General features: G+C 39.7%; 1 protein-coding gene across 1 annotated transcript in view; it reads right to left on the reverse strand.

Annotated features, from left to right (window-relative positions):
- The window catches only part of LOC120547149 (gamma-aminobutyric acid receptor subunit rho-2-like), a 40,398-nt gene continuing 22,838 nt past the window's right edge, over positions 1-17,560 (reverse strand). The window contains exons 6-9 of the mRNA XM_039782615.1: positions 16,674-16,814; positions 11,191-11,343; positions 2,913-3,121; positions 1-2,821 (exon numbers count right to left, since the gene is read on the reverse strand). Coding sequence (XP_039638549.1) covers positions 2,507-2,821; positions 2,913-3,121; positions 11,191-11,343; positions 16,674-16,814 — 818 coding nt within the window. The 3' untranslated portion in view covers positions 1-2,506. The remainder of the gene's footprint in view (positions 2,822-2,912; positions 3,122-11,190; positions 11,344-16,673; positions 16,815-17,560) is intronic.

Below are 17,560 nucleotides of genomic sequence, written 5' to 3' on the forward strand. Positions count from 1 at the left end.
CGCATTTGAAAGAAAGTCTTTATTTATGAAATTTGCTCTGACAGCATTACATTCTGAAGATGAAGGTTGAAGTGATGTTGGTTTGGAAGCTGACAGATCTGTTTTTCTTGTTTTGGTTTTGTGCTCTGAGAAATCTGACTTGCTATTATGAGAGTATCATTCCAAAATGATATGCACCATTAAAATAAGTAAATAAATAAAAAAAAATCACATTGAGTTTTGGCAAATGATTGCTGCCATAAAGCAAAAGCCCAATATTGGATGCTGAAAAGATTATGAAGCAGGTCGAGAACTTAAAAAGAGTACTTAAAAGAGTACTTTGACATCTTCTGAGATGTGCCTTTTCACTTTCTTGCAGAAAGTTAGATGAAAAGATCAATACCACTCTCATGTCTGTGCAATAAGTATGGAGCTAAAGCCAAGATGTGGTTAGCCTAGCTTTTCATAAAGACTGGAAGCAGTGAAAAACCTGCAGCACTTGTGGGTGGGTGAAGTCACACACCACAGCACAGCCAGCCATAGGGATAGCTTCTAGTTTACTATTTACCCACATGATTTGATGCTGAATTGGATGGGATTCTGCTAAGAACTCCCCAATATAACAATGCAGTCCCTCATAGTACTCAAACAAACAAATGAAAAAGCATATGGCCATTAAACCATGTTTGTGCATAAAAAATGTTCACTTAAGGCGGTTCAAGTTGGTTACATCACTGGTAAAGCTTTCCATGTTGATAAGTCCCTTCTAAGAAATACACATCTAGAAAGACACAGTATTGCACGTCTGCAGCATGCATCAAGCTGTTTCTATACAAGCCCTGTTATGTGCATCTTTGCCAACTTAAGGTATAATGGCACATGGATCTGTTGCTACACTAAAAATAAATATCAAATAAAAGAAACTCAATGAATGAACAAGCTGTGAATACATAAATAAATAAAGACTTTACTCAGCAACAGTGGTTTGTGTGTGTTGCTTCAAAACCTATACAGTAGTAACATCCTGTTAGTCCTGTAGCTTTAGTCTTGTTAATGCCGGTAGTTAATAACGGTAGTCCATGTGTAATACTGTACAGGGCAGCAGCATTTACTGTTACTTTAATTGAAATGTTGTCACTGTAGTAGGAGCGCCGTTAAGGGAAGAAGGTCTGGTATTTAGCTCAGTTACTGCCTCATAAGCCGTCTGCTCTGGACACATTTAGCTATGCGACTCAGTCAGATCCAAAGTTTACAGAGGCAATAGCAGCCGAATGATCTACTCTTGTTATTTTGACAGTTTGATCATGAAGATAGAGAGCTTCAGAGAAGAGAGTGGTATTTAGGGAAGTACAGGCAGGGGCTGGTAGCACAAACATTTGATTATGGTTTAGATAGGAACAGTCCAACTTCAGTTAGACATAGACAGTAAGTTCTTCAGTTGTGCAAAGCTTTCATGACTATCTACAAACTCTGCCCATCAATATATTCATGACACTGACATATGGCACTTCATTAAACATATTTTTCTCAGAAGATGATGGAGACATACAACATACAACAACCACACAACATAAGTTGTGTTGCCAAAAACCACATGAACGCTAATATTGCTCTGTGTCTACTGGATGTGTAAATGCACAACTGGTAACACATTAGTTAAAACCAACTTGATAAGGTGACAAGATGTCCATGGTTTGTGTTTTTCAGCTTGCTGTGGAGATCCTCTTTGTAGATCCTCTGCAGCCTTGTTTCAGATCACTCGCTTCTCCAATTCCATTAGCCAATCAAATAAATCTGGTGTTACTTTCCCTGGCTGGAAAAACAATTGCTTAATCTGAGTTTAGTAGGCGGGATTAAGAATAGGGGCACCATCTTCCTACATATGCTACCTAGATACAATTATGAAAATAAGTGGGCTTGAAAAATGGCAGATTACATCAGCATATTTTTTTTACAATTTTAAAAAAACAACTAAAGCTTCAGTAATGAGTGTAGCAGAGAAACATGTTTAAATGGAAAGATAGGAAAATGTTAATGCTTAAATTAGGACAAAAATGTTGTTGAAATAAATTGCAAACAAACAAAAAGTTGGCTACAAGACATCATGATGTCTGATAGGCAGTTATGTCTGTTTTGGGTTGGGCATATTAATAGTAGGCAGAGCTGGAGAGTTAATTAGTCTGTTTTTATTTTTGTACATCCGCCATTGGACTAGTTAGACTAGGGAGCACAATTTGTACAACCAGCCAACCAGTTGTTGGCGTATGATGTGGGTAAATATGAGCTTGTGATATAATTATGTAAAGGAGGGGAAGCTGTATAAGTGGTTCAGTCCAGCGGTGACATGTGAGCCAGAGTTGGAGCTATTCGCACCCAGCAGCCTCTGATATTCTTCAACCATCCTGCCAAACTTGTTGCTCCACCTGAACATGCAGAAGGGAAACAACTGTATCCCTCTTCTAAGGACAACTAAAAGATTCCGCAGTTTTTTCATACACTGCTACAGTTTAGGCTAGAATGCACACAATCAGCAGTACACACACCAGTAGATCAGGTTAAACAGGATGTAGGCGCCAGGGAATATCATGCGAGAATAGGTGTCAATGGCATGAGTGTTCTGGATAATCCGGAAGCCGCGGATGCCCTTCTTCTTGGTCCCCGTGGGCTCGGTGTCCAGGGAGAGATGCACTACCATTCGCTCCTGTTTTTCCGACACATCCTCAGGTGCCATGGAGGCCCTTGTGTACCCCGCCAGGCTGTTGGCGTCCGCCTCGCTGTATGTTCCGTCTAGCATCATGGTCCTGGCGTGGGACATGCCACAGGTGCAGGGGAGTGTCTGGGACTGGGCAAAAGAGAGGAACAAAATCAAGATTGAATAAGAAGTTGAAAGCCCCGTATGGAGACATACGCCATTTCTGAACCAGTCTCTGTACCTGTTCTCTGGCTTTTTCTCTGAGCTTGCGGTCTTTACCGTCCCTCACTGTCGTCAGGTAGTTGACGGCAGCATATTCGAGCACAGACAGGAAGACAAAGACAAAACTGACCCAGAGGTAAATATCCACAGCTTTGATGTAGGAGACCCTGGGCATGGAGGCGTTGACTCCAGTGATGATGGTAGACATGGTGAGCACTGTGGTTATACCTGAAGCACAGAGAACATACAATCTTATTATGAAGAAGGTTCATATTCATGTTATATCTCTGGAACATGTAGGGCAAAAACTAGAAACTGGGGATACTGTTAGCTGTAATTGTTGGAACAATTGGAGGAGTAGTGCAGGGGCAATTTTAGGCCTTTTTTAGTGTGTTTGACGAGCTCCCGCAAGATCAGTTTTTGAGCCACAGCGGAGATTCCGTACCAATGTTAAAATAATCTTTTTTTATTCCGCCCAACAAATTCTTTGTTTCTCTTTTAATAATTATTAAAATTAATAATTGTTTATACCTCATTATCTTTTAATTTGATCATGTGACTTTTAATTTTTCCATTTATTTAATATTTGCAAAATACCATTTGATTTGTAATACCACCTCACCTTTGTAGTAATGGGCCTGTGGCTCAGCATTAAAGTCAGTTTTCTTAGAATTGTTGGTGTCTTTCCAGTTACATAATTCAGTGTTTAACCTACCATGCTGTTCCAAAATTATGTTAAAATGCACAGTTAGCACAGTAAAATAACCTTTTTTAAAGAATTACATTTAAAGGGTACCAGACACCCCTAAAGATGTGATCCTAGAAGCGCCACTGTATTGAACCCAAAAAAGTGCCAGCACCCTAATTCAGCAGTTGCATGACATGATTATTGCATGTGTCTTAGATATACACTACCGGTCAAAAGTTTTAGAACACCCCAATTTTTTTAGTTTTTTATTGAAATTTTAGCGGTTCAAGTCCAATGAATAGCTTCAAATGGTACAAAGGTAAGTGGTGAACTGCCTGAGGTTAAAAAAAAAAGTAAGATTACCCAAAACTGAAAAATAATGTACGTTTCAGAATTTTACAAAAAGGCCTTTTTCAGGGAACAAGAAATGGGTTAACAACGTAAAGCTGTTCTGCAGCAATGGAGGTTGATCAAGCTTTGAAGGTTGGTGCTACCAGTTCCCACAAGTGTTCCAACTTGTCTGGATTACTTACAAACCCCTCTGTTAAGTATTAAAGTATTGTTGGAACACACTGCGGGACTGTACCCTCGTGAGCATTATTTGAACAGTATTGTACTGCAGAAAGTAGTGTGTTGCCATAAAAATGGCGGGAAAAAGGCAATTAACAATGGAAGAGAGACAGCCCATCATAACACTTAAGAATGTTGGTCTTTCCTACAGAGAAATTGCGAAGAAAGTCAAGGTGTCAGTGAGTACAGTATTCTTCACCATCAAAAGGCACTTAGAAACTGGGGGAAACTCTGACAGGAAGAGGTCTGGCTGACCCAAAGCCACAACAGAATCAGAAGACAAGTTTCTGAGAGTCAACAGCTTGCGTGATAGGCGGCTCACAGGACAACAGCTTCACGCACAGCTTAATAGTGGTCGTAATAAGCAAGTCTCTGTTTCAACTGTAAAGAGAAGACTTCGAGCTGCGGGTTTGATAGGTCGAGTTGCAGCAAGAAAGCCATTGACGTCAGAATAAGAAAAAAGGCTTGCCTGGGCCAAGAAACACTGCCAATGGACTACTGAAGACTGGAAGAAGGTGTTATGGACTGATGAATCAAAATTTGAAATCTTCGGTTCATCATGCAGGATTTTTGTACGCCGTCGAGTAGGCGAAAGGATGGTTCCTCAGTGTGTGACATCAACTGTCAAACATGGAGGAGGAAACGTGATGGTCTGGGGCTGTTTTGCTGGATCCACGGTCGGTGATTTGTACAGAGTGAAACGCACCCTGAACCAAAACGGCTACCACAGCATTTTGCAGCGCCATGCAGTACCCTCTGGTATGCGCCTAGTTGGTCAGGGGTTCATCCTACAGCAAGATAATGACCCAAAACATAAGTCCAAGCTATGCCAGAACTACCTTAGCAAAAAAGAACAAGATGGTAAGCTTAAAAACATGGAGTCCCCAGACTTAACCCCCATTGAGCTGGTTTGGGATGAACTGGACAGAAAAGTGAAAGCAAAGCAACCTACAAGTGCCACACATTTATGGGAACTTCTGCAACAGAGTTGGGAAGAACTTTCTGAAGAATATTTGATTTCCATTGTAGAAAGAATGCCACGAGTGTGTTCAGCTGTTATATCTGCCAAAGGGGGCTACTTTGATGAGTCCAAAATTTAGAATACATTTTGGTTTATAAATTGATTCCATGATTTCTTTTTTAACTTAAATTGTTCATTTGTTCTATTCTTTCATTCCAGAGTACAATAAGATATTGAACTGCATGAATTTCAATAAAAACCTGGAAAAATGTGGGTGTTCTAAAACTTTTGACCGGTAGTATATTTATATGCAAATCTATATGTATAAAATTTATTTTTGTATGCATTTCATTACATATGACTGCCATTTCCAGTTTTGGCTTATGTAGCTGTTAATACACACAAAAATATGTTAATTAAACAAAAGATTGATTGATTGATTGATTGAATACAAATCAAATTGTACACAAATACAGTATAATATTGCATATATGCTACAATGAAACAAACTAAAATATATCTGTTGTCCTACAGATTAAATTAGATAATGAAAATGGTTGGAAATTGATTAATTCCGACTAAAATGGACAATTATTTTCAAGCAGCCCATAGTGGAAAACGAAAACAACAAATTTCTCTGAAAATTCAATCCTTTTGTTTTTAAAATGATGATGTAACATGATATAGTGTTGATGGATGTGGGGGTATGGGGGTTACACACATCAGTTACAAGTTTCTTTCTTGAATCAGTCTTCATCAGACATGAATCTTTTCATGTGTCCATATATTTTCCAAACGAATACAAAATGGACATTCAAATACAGAAGTGGTTAACTCAAAAGAAATATTTAAAATGCTGTGTTTCATTTGCTTTAGGTAAAGAGGTAAATTGCAAAAGATATAACATCATCATAACTTCATCATCTCAAGCACCAGTAACGTAATAACCTCTTTCTGCATTTCACAAAGGAACATAGCAGTACTGATGATCTACAGAAAGTCTCAACGTGTAGAGCACAAATGGCAGACATGCTGATATATAGTGATGCAAGACTAAATATTAAGTTTTACAACTTTCTGAACTTAGTAACAGTAAAGACCTTAATATAACTATAGTAACATGTAGACATTAAGTGCTTTGTTGTTATAGAAATGCACATTACACTCCTGAAATGAAAGTACATCTGCTGTCCTCATAATCTGGATCAGCACACGACAGAAATACCCTCATATAATTTGTAATTTGGATTCATAATGTGAATGTCAGCTTAACATTTTATTCTTTTACATTCAACTATATTAACAACAATATTGTTAAACAAAGCATTAGCTAGTGCAGATGTATTCTTGCAAACATTTTTACATTCATTTTCTTACACTCACTCTTAAAAAAAGGTTCCAGAAGATCTTTGTAACAACAGTGTAAGAAGCTGAAGGTCAACAGGCCTCTTCTTCAGCACATATTCTTCCCTTTAACAGCCCCAACCTCTTTTGCAGTAAGGCTGTCATTCATGGTGCTGAATGTCCTCTTGCACTCACTAGTGGAAACAATATTCCTGATAGCTTTTAGTAGAAGCTCTAATGCAGCAGGTGTATAGGACCATAATCCATAATCGATTTTTGCCTACTGATGGTACTTGTTGATTTTTGGGTCGCTCCTTTTTTTGTCTTTGGTTTTGTCTGTTGTCTACTGTGTTCAGACTCTGCTGCATTCAGGAAGTGTCTTTTTTAAGAGCAGATACAATAAAAAGGGGAGTTCATATATATATCTGACCGCTTGATTTTGTTGATGGAAAACCCCATGTAGCAATACGTTATAATATTGAAGAGGTGACGCATCGTGATGCATCGTGATGTTGAATCGTTTTGAATCGTTCACAGGATAATCATAATTGAATTGAATCGCGAGACCAGTGAAGATTTACACCCCTTCTGTACATCTAACTCCTCTTTAGGCCAACTTTAAGGATCTAGGACTTTCATGTCATGCATTAGCTTTTTGTAAGAACTGTCCAGTGTGTATTTGTCCAAGTCTGTGGTTCACACGTTTTTGTCCACAGCTGCACGAGCTGTAGTCACATGTGGGCCAGGAATGGAAACCATGGACTCAAACACTTGCATAACTCGAGTAAGCAGGCTGTCAGCTGGCACTGTCGTCTCCCTTTTTTGGTGTTGCAGAGAGAGGTAGCTAAGCTCTGTGAGCGCATCATACATCAGTCCCAGATTGTTGACAAATGCTGCAGATGTGAGCACATCATCTAGCCCTTTATATTTTGCCCTGTCACTGGAATCTCTGCTTATGTCATTTGTTGCTTATGGAAGAAGTAATTTGCACATCCAACACTTCTTTTGTACAAGTGACATGTGTTTTTATTGAGAAACACTCCCATTGATAAGTGATTGTCAACTGTCCCAAACCTAGGGACACAGAATGGGAGGATCAGAATGTATATAAGACCATTGTTGTGTTCATGGTTGCAAATACTCTTGACAAAGGTCCAGAGGGACCGGAAATTTAATTTTCATTAATATGATGCAGAGCAGTGTGCGGAATTTGCTGTGTCAAAAAAGTGATCATGAAGGACTTTTACTTGATGCCACCCATCGGATGGACAAAAAATGTCCTATTGTTAGTAGGTGCTGTCTAACTTCTTGTGCAGACTGTCCTAAGTCCCTCTGATATTTTGGGCAAGCATGGTACAGCAAGTAGAGTTTCTCAAAAAAGACCTGAAAAAAATAAAGGCCAGAAACTTCCTTGATGACATCACCTACTGCTAGCTCCAGCCAATGGTTTAAGCAGTGCCGCACAAAAATGTCCAGGAATTTACTGCAGAGCTGGCTAGCATTCCGCTCTTCTCCCTAGCATTACTGATGCCCCGTCACAAGTAAAAGAAACTAGACACTGATCTAAAAAGTACTTGGTGAAATGTAAAAAACTCATTGAACTCCCAAAAAAATGTTTCAGGGTAAGCATCCACTAATGCTGAACGTAGACATACACCTCACACATTTGCCACTAATAGTGTTAGATTCGTCAATGAAAATACAGAGTTTCCTGTTAGTTTTTGTGACGTCTTTTGCAATTATTTCCTTGAGTATTACTCCACACGTCTTACTGGAGTGCAAGACCCTGCCCATATTTAGTCCATTCATGTGTTGCAAATTCAGATCAACCGGCATGTCCGCCAGCTATACTTGCCTACTTTGTTTGCTGTTCGAATGATTCTGGCCGTGCTCACATAATCTGATGCATGCATAGCCAGTACCTGCTTCTCAATTGCTTCGCGTGAAGCCCATTTCAGTGTGTCAGTAGTCTTTTAATGAGCAAGTGATTCTTGGTTATTTAATCTTTTTCCTAAGGCCTAGGTGTTGTTTGTACTCATCATGGCTGAAGTGCGTCACCACACACTCACACCTTTCAGTCGAAAGTTTCTGTCTTGTCCACAGTGTACTCCCAAAGATTTAACATGTCTGCAAATTTATCATCCAAGATTCTTATCTTTTCACAATGAACCAATCATTTGCCTTGCAGAAACAGTCCTCTTGGTCCCTCGTCCAGCAGTCAGGTGCACTGTGCCCAATGTGCGAAGTGTCACGGCTGCCACCCCGTTTCGTAGCTGTTCGGGGAGTTGTGTTTAGATAGTTGTGTTTAGATCACAGAGATGCAGTTTGCAGCAGGGTTGCCAGATCCCGCGAGAGAAACAAGCAAGCAACTAGGTTCTCCAAATGAAAGAAAAAAAGCCCCAAATAGTCACAATTTAATAGGTCAGTCAGTAGGGAGTTGGATTGGGAATCGGAGGGTTGCTGGTTCAAGTCCCCATAAGGACCAAAGTATGGTGGTGGACTGGTAGCTGAAGAGGTGCCAGTTCAGCTCCTGGGCACTGCCAAGGTGCTCTTGAGCAAGGCACCCTCACTCTGACATCTCTCCATTAGTGCATGTTTAGATACTGAGCATGTGTGTGTAATTCAGGCCTGTGTTTAATGTGTGTGAAAACATTGTAAATTCCCCTATACTTTTTTTAATAAAGTATATATATATATATACACTTTTTTTAACAAAGTATATATATATATATTTTAGGGCTGGGCAACGATTAAAAGTTTTAATCGCACGATTTCCCTGATTAATCGCGATTAATTGCATTGTTATACGCAAAATCCAATAATGAATTCAAAAGTAGCGTATAGCGCAATTTTATTTTAAATGTTCTGCCATATGAAGGAAAGTGCCATAACATTTGTTCTGCAAACACTTAACATCAGCATTTTGTTTATACAGTAGCAGTTAAATAAAATATTTAGTGTAAATCTCAACTTAAACAATGTAATCAAAGCAAATACAAAATTAAAGCTTATTGCCACTGCCAGGGCATTCATGTTATCCTGTTTTTATATATATATATATATCACCTGGCCAATACCATCCCTACAGTGAAGCATGGTGGTGGCAGCATCATGCTGTGGAGATGTTCTTCAGCGGCAGGAACTGGGAGACTAGTCAAGATTGAGGGAAAGATAAATGCAGCAATGTACAGAGACATCCTGGAAGAAAACCTGCTCCAGAGCGCTCTTGACCTCAGACTGGGGCAACGGTTCATCTTTCAACAGGACAACGACCCTAAGCACACAGCCAAGATATTGAAGGAGTGGCTTCAGGACAACTCTGTAAATGTCCTAGAGTGGCCCAGCCGGAGCCCAGACTTGAATCCCATTGAACATCTCTGGAGGGATCTGAAAACGGCTGTGCACCGACGCTCCCCATCCAACCTGATGGAGCTTGAGACGTTCTGTAAAGAGGAATGGGCGAAACTGGCCAAAGATAGGTGTGCCAAGCTTGTGGCTTCCTATTCCAAAAGACTTGAGGCTGTAATTGCTGCCAAAGGTGCCACAACAAAGTATTGATTAAAGGCTGGGGATACTTACGTACGTATTATATTATCGTTCTTTATTTCTAATAAATTTGCAAACATTTAAAAAAAACTTTTTTCATGTTGTCATTATGTGGTATGCACTGTATATATATTTGAATTTATTTTTGCATTTCACAAACCATTTGAAAAAATACTGTAACTTGTAATACATTTTACTTATTAATACTCTGCTTTTGGGGATGCGTACCTAGACTCACCAGGAGGTGGAGGTAAGCAATAAGAAGTGATGGTACTCCGTACCGGTGAGTACCAGCCCATTTCCGGCACTGAGTAGGAGGTCCACAGACAAACAATGGGGATCAGTGATTGGCTGTTAGGTACACACATTCAGCTCATCCATGTTTCTGTCTGGCTGCTAACCCTCCCTTAAAACAAAAAAATGTTTGTGTACAAATTAAACGTTTTAATTTCCTTTTAAGGTGTAGATGGAATAGATTATTTTTTATTTTTTATTTTAGATAAAAAGCTAACTGTTTACCCCTGCTTCCAGTCTTTATTCTAAGGTAGGCTAACCACATCATTATTCCAACTTCATGGGTAAATGAAAATACTCAATTATAAGTACCTTACAGTTGCTTTCCACAATTGGTATTTGTGTAGCAAGCCTAAACATTAATTCCACACGTTTCTATCTATCAGCTCGGACACACTGCTGTCCGCGCTGACGTACAGTCACCCGTTGGGACACAGATGTTGTCCGTAGCGTCTCTGGTTCTGGCTCTGACCACGGGGACAGAGACGGGACAGCTCGCTTCAACGCAGCGTAATAACTCCTGAAAACAATGTCCATGTCGCAAATGTATCTCTCCCTGCAGTCATGTCAACCATCGAATACAGCAACAGGAAATAATACTCACAGCTTTTTTTTTTCCTGTGAAGAAATGTTTTGCGGTGTTGGTGAATTCTTAAAAAAAAACGAAACACCACTAAATGTTGCGTTAAAATGTGTTGTAACTCGCGTTACTGCGATTGTAACGGGTATAATATTACCGAAATGTAATTAGTAATGTGTTAAATTACTTCATCACAGCAAAAAGGAATACATTACTGTAACTGCGTTACTTTTGTAACGCGTTACTCCGAACACTGTTGTACATAAATTAAATTTGAACAGGCAGGATGGTCATTGTGTTGCATATCTTCCTACCTAATGAGACTCTGGCAGGGACGGCCCTGCGGTCGATCCAGAAGGACACCCAGGACAGCATGACCATCAGAGTGGCTGGGAAGTAGGTCTGCAGCAGGAAAAAGAAGATGTGACGCCGCAGAGTGAAGTTGATGTACAGACGGTTGTACCAGCCTGGTCGAGGGAAGAAGGAAAATACAGTGAATGTTTGAAAATAGTTTTATGTGTCAGAGTTAAAACAGAAATGATGTGCTAAAATGCCACGATGAACACAGAGCCAGGTGAAGTAAACTAATCTGCACAGGGATGATAGAAATCTGGACGCGAACAAAAACACATCTGAATAGAAAAGAGATAATTGCATTGGATAACAACATTTATGACAGGAGAACACAGCAAGGTTACAATAGCCCAATTATGTGTTTTTCACATTAATGTTATAGTTCCTGAGTTGCAAAACATTTCTCAGAGGAACAGCTTTCCTCTGCATACATTGCTAATCTCATTGGTTGAGTAAAAACCTCATTAGGCAAAATTATTTGCAGAGCTTTTACTGAAAGCTTAACTCAGTAACAGCTTAAAGTTTTTATATATACTAATATAACTAATTTTTGTTTCATACCGTTAGTAGCACTATTTCGTAACATGATAAATTGTTAGTGTGGTTTGTGGATTGTGGTGAATAACTATACACATTTTTTCTCTAAAGACAAGTTTGTTAGGCCTGCTGCTCCTAGGTAGCTTCTCTGTCTCTCCTCTCTCCCTCCCCACTGTCTGTCTCTAATTGCAGGGGTGGAGTCTGGTGTGCGGGAGTCAGGGTTCCAGCTGCAGCTCATCTACCACAATCAACCTCTGCTTCATGTACCCGGTCATTCCTCCACTCTGCGTCAGGTCATAGTCAAGATGACCACATTACTATTGGAACCTGACTCCTGCCGTCCACTGGACCAGACAACCACCACTGGCCCTCACCACTAGCTTTCCACTTGATAACTCTGACGGAACCACTCCTGCTCGGAACCCCCTGGCCCTGTTCGCCTCTCTGGAAAACTGGACTTGCTTTTCCCCCTTTCTGGAAGCCTGGATTGTACTTAAGTACTTTAAATAAATCTGTTAACTCACACTCTGGCTCTGTGTACAACTACTATTTCTGGGGTCCGTTCCAGGTAGGAGGTTTAACAAACTCTGAGTCTAACCCTGATGTCTGAGTTGATTTACCCTGAGATGGGAAACTCTGAGTTTTCGGTTCCAGAACAGCTGATATGAGTTGGTTCAATCAACTCGGAGTAGGTTCACACAGGGTCACGCGTGCACAAAAGGCAGTATGAATGGAGCCATGATTCTACGATTCCCCATGGTAACAACCACAAACAAAAACGGGCCGGTGGAAATACTCATGCGCACAAAACAGCGGAGTTTGAACATGTATTTCGTAAAAAAGCAAGACAGCGCGCGCTGCCAAAAAGAGAGAGAATTTGTGTGGGAAGAATAGCTGCTTTCGAAGTCAATGCGTAGCTACACAGTGTATTAATTTCATATTTAATCACAGTTAACTTATAATATTACTAGTGAAAACTGGAATTGTATTAGGCCTACACCTATAATTTCAATTAGGTGCAATCCCGCGGGGGCGAAAAAGTAAACTATAGCTACTAATCCCATTCTGAGGCTGCAGCACCATGTTCATTAACAGAACTATAATGTATAATGTTGTTATTTCTTTTAATGGCTCTACTGTCCAGGGAACACTACAAGAAAGTTTAAAAAACCTTTTCAGAGCGAGTCACACTTTTCTGATTGCTCTGCACAGTGCGCTTGCGCGTACTATTAGCCTACAGTATGATCCGCTACACTGTTGTTAAGAAAACTGCTGTTTGCAAAAACCGAATGCGATACAAAGAATCTGCTGGGATGTTAAAGCCTGTCCACGATGGTTGATGTTAGTGATATGAGGACGGATAAGGTATCTACATATCTAATGGACTGTGATAAAAAATACCTCTCAAATCGGTTATGTGGAAATGAAAATACATCTATAGTCGGGACTCAATACCGACGTAATACCGATACAGACTGAATGAATGAATGAGGAAATGAGTTTCTCCTCCCTCTCAGTGGGAGGAGACTGAGAGAAACTCGAGGTTTCTTGAAGAAAACCTGCTCCCGACCAGGTTAGGTTCACAGGCTCAGTTACCATAGTAACTGACTCCGAGGTTAAGTTACCTCTCTTTCTGGAACGGAAAACCCAGAGTTTCCCTCATCTCAGGGTTAACCAACTCAAAGTTTTCACTAAACCTGCTTTCTGGAACGGGCCTCTGGTCATTGTTCCATTATCTTTATTGTGACTATTATTGCAACTGTTCATCACACCCCCAACCGGCACCGTCAGACACCGCCTATCAAGAGCCTGGGTCTGTCCCAGGTTTCTTCCTAATAGTGAGTTTTTCCTCTCCACTGTCGCACTAAATGCTTGCTCTTGGGGGAATTACTGAAATTGTTGGGTCTTTGTAAATTATAGAGTGGGGTCTAGACCTACTCTATCTGTAAAGTGTCCTGAGATAACTGTTATGATTTGATACAATAAATAAAACTGAATTGATTCTGTTTGCATTTGGGTTCAGCTCTTGTTTCAAACTTAACAAAGTTGCTACTGACTTCAAATGTAACTTTTTGGTAAAAAGACCCTTTATATATATATATATATATATATATATATATATATATATATACACACAGTACAGGCCAAAAGTTTGGACACACCTTCTCATTCAATGTGTTTCCTTTATTTTCATGACTATTTACATTGTAGATTCTCACTGAAGGCATCAAAACTATGAATGAACACATATGGAATTATGCACCTAACAAAAAAGTGTGAAATAACTGAAAACATGTCTTATATTTCAGATTCCTCAAAGTAGCCACCCTTTGCTTTTTTGATAGCGCTGCAAACCCTTGGTGTTCTCTCAATGAGCTTCATGAGGTAGTCACCTGAAATGGTTTTCACTTCACAGGTGTGCCTTGTCAGGGTTAATTAGTGGAATTTTTTTCCTCATTAATGGGGTTGGGACCATCAGTTGTGTTGTGCAGAAGTCAGGTTGATGACAGCCGACAGCCCTATTGGACAACTGTTAGAATTCATATTATGGCAAGAACCAATCAGCTAAGTAAAGAGAAACGAGTGGCCATCATTACTTTAACAAATGAAGGTCAGTCAGTCCGGAAAATTGCGAAAACTTTGAATGTGTCCCCAAGTGCAGTCACAAAAACCATAAAACACTACAACAAAACTGGCTCACATGAGGACCGCCCCAGGAAAGGAAGACCAAGAGTCACCTCTGCTGCTGAGGATAAGTTCATCCGAGTCACCAGCCTCAGAAATTGCAAGTTAACAGCAGCTCAGATTAGAGACCAGATGAATGCCACACAGAGTTCTAGCAGCAGACACATCTCTAGAACAACTGTTAAAAGGAGACTGCGCAAATCAGGCCTTCATGGTCAAATAGCTGCTAGGAAACCACTGCTAAGGAGAGGCAACAAGCAGAAGAGATTTGTTTGGGCCCAGAAACACAAGGAATGAAAATCTGTGCTTTGGTCTGATGAGTCCAAATTTGAGATCTTTGGTTCCAACCGCCGTGTCTTTGTGCGACGCAGAAAAGGTGAACGGATGGATTCTACATGCCTGGTTCCCACCGTGAAGCATGGAGGAGGAGGTGTGATGGTGTGGGAGTGCTTTGCTGGTGATACTGTTGGGGATTTATTCAAAATTGAAGGCATACTGAACCAGCATGGCTACCAAGGCATCCTGCAGCGACATGCCATCCCATTGCCATTTTGTTAAGTACATAATTCCATATGTGTTCATTCATAGTTTTGATGTATGTATGTATATATATATATATATATATTTGGGTGGGGGCTAGGGTTGACACTTATTTAAAATTTGAATTATCGTTATAAAATGGAGAAAAAAATAGATATTCAACCTATAATAATCTGTATGAATACAAAATTCATTAATTATCTGTGCACAACAATTTTGTCCTGCCCCATTGTCCTATCAGTAAACAAAGCTATTGTCCCTTTTCACAGCAGACATTTTGACATAATTGTCATAATAAACAAGGCAAAGGTTTTGCTTATGACATTATGGATTGCTCCATTCTATCCAAGTGTCCCAGTAAACCACACAATACCAGGATCTTGAAACTGAGGCAGTTAGATTTAAATTCAGCCATCATTCATACCATTTTTTTTACAACTAGGCATTTCCTATTGTTTTATGTCACAATGTCTACAGTAAAAACGGTTTATTTTTGTTCTTCTTGCTAACTCAAAATGGAGAAAACCTATAATGATTACACCAAACCATCTGAGAAGTAATAGTATGGACTACTAATATGGAAGCATTCTGGATTCAACACCATAGATGGAAAAATCATGGATGAAAAGTCAGTGTATCTTTTGGTCATTCAATTTGTTTGTTCATTGTTTTTTAATACCCGTTTATGAAAGGTAAATCAAATGACCAGAAGAAAAACTGACCAGGAAGGCTGTTTGCCTTTGCTATTTTTATTTAGAAAAAAATACTTGTCAGTTTGAGTTTGTTTGACTTTTAATGACCGCATTAATGGGGCCACATGTGTCTAACAATGGCCATGGCAAGGATTTCAAACCCATGAGGATCATAGAACTGCTTGAGCTCATTCAAAATATGCGTATCATTACACAGCATAAGAAAAGTGAAGACACACCACAGGCATGTCAGGTCTCTGCACCTAGGTGGTAGTTATGACCACTTGAGTCAGAGACAAGGATATGTTCAAGCAGTTTGGAGATCAAGTCCAAAATGGCGGTCAAGACAAAGTACTGTCCTTTACAAAAGTTTGAAATGTGATAGGAACAGAAAATATTGCATTATTTGCTAAAATAGTGAGAAAATTAATAATAATTATATAGAAATTACATATACTTTCACAATGCAAATACACACTTTAAATTAAAAGCATTAACTGCAATTGACAGAGTGCAGAAGAAAGCAGACGATATTAAAAAATATATCTGTTAATTTAATATCTTGCCTTTGGCTAGCCTCATTGAGGTTCACCTCAGCCAATGCAATTACTTCAGGCTGATTAACAGTAGAATGAGGGCCCCTACTAATTCCCTGTGTGTTCTCCAACTTGATTATATGTTGATTAAACATGAATTTGTTTAAGAATATGCACCATGCAAGCATCATTTCAACTAAAATATTAATAGTAAAAGTACATTTTGACACGGGGCCTCTCGACAATACAGATCTCAAGATTAGGTACAAATGCCGAGTCACATTAAGGTCTTTTCCATTTCTGTTTATATTAATCCATTAATCAAATTATACTAATTGCCACACAGTAAACATGAGGACTTTGGGCCCCCTTGGAGAAATCACCATTTTGGGGTGAACTGCCCTTATATACTGTAAAATACCTACAGACTGTAGATTTGTTTTGCCAGTCTACCTGTGCTGCTGTAGAAAGCCAGTCTGGAAGTAGTGTGAAACTTCTGGATGAGGAACTGAGACAGAGAAATCCTGTCATCAGTGCTCAGGGACTCATCACCGCTTTTCCAATACAGCATCAGGTCTTCATCTGTGTAAGCATCTGAAGGACAGAAAGCATGATTGTAAATAAAGAGTTGTACTAGTTTCGGTATCAGCAGCAGCAGCAGTTGGATGAATAATGGCCAGTATGTGAGAATTTCCTGTAACCAATAACTTCAACATGTTAATACCCACTGTGAAACGATGCCATTGAAGGCCCTGAACAGCTTAAACACGGTTAAAATGCTGACAGCTAAACGGTGTAAAGTGTGACTGTATTTCACTGGAAAGGATTTCAACACTGTGATGTGCAACAGTCTGCAGCTAAAGACACAAACTAGCTGCACTATGGCCACTGCCACTGTTGGAGAAACAACACAGATGTGACTTAATGGTGCATTCACTTGCAACTAGTAAGACTTGTGGTGCATTGTGCAATGAACAAGCCGTTCTTAAATGTCACCAACTGTTGTTTTGTGCTCTTCTTTTTTTTTTCTTTTTAAATCTTTTTATAAAGTATCAGTTCAGGCATTCTTTAGGCACCGGCATTGTTTGAAAAGTATTGTTTTAGCACCGGTATCGGCAAAACCCCAACCCTAGACTGATTGATTGACATCTTCCTGAGTGTCTTGTTAGCTTTGTTTCATCTGTTAGGGCAAGACTAGTCTTGCAAGCCTCTAGAGGAGAGGGTCGCCTCCCTTTGCTTATGGGTTGTTGGAGGTGGGGGGGGTCGTGACTCACAATCTGACTGTTTGTGCATATGCACAGAGCAGCAGCTCAGAATATTCAGCCTTTTTGTAGACCCTG

Source organism: Perca fluviatilis, chromosome 18 (genome assembly GCF_010015445.1).
Source record: "Perca fluviatilis chromosome 18, GENO_Pfluv_1.0, whole genome shotgun sequence".
Classification (NCBI taxonomy): Eukaryota; Metazoa; Chordata; class Actinopteri; order Perciformes; family Percidae; genus Perca; species Perca fluviatilis.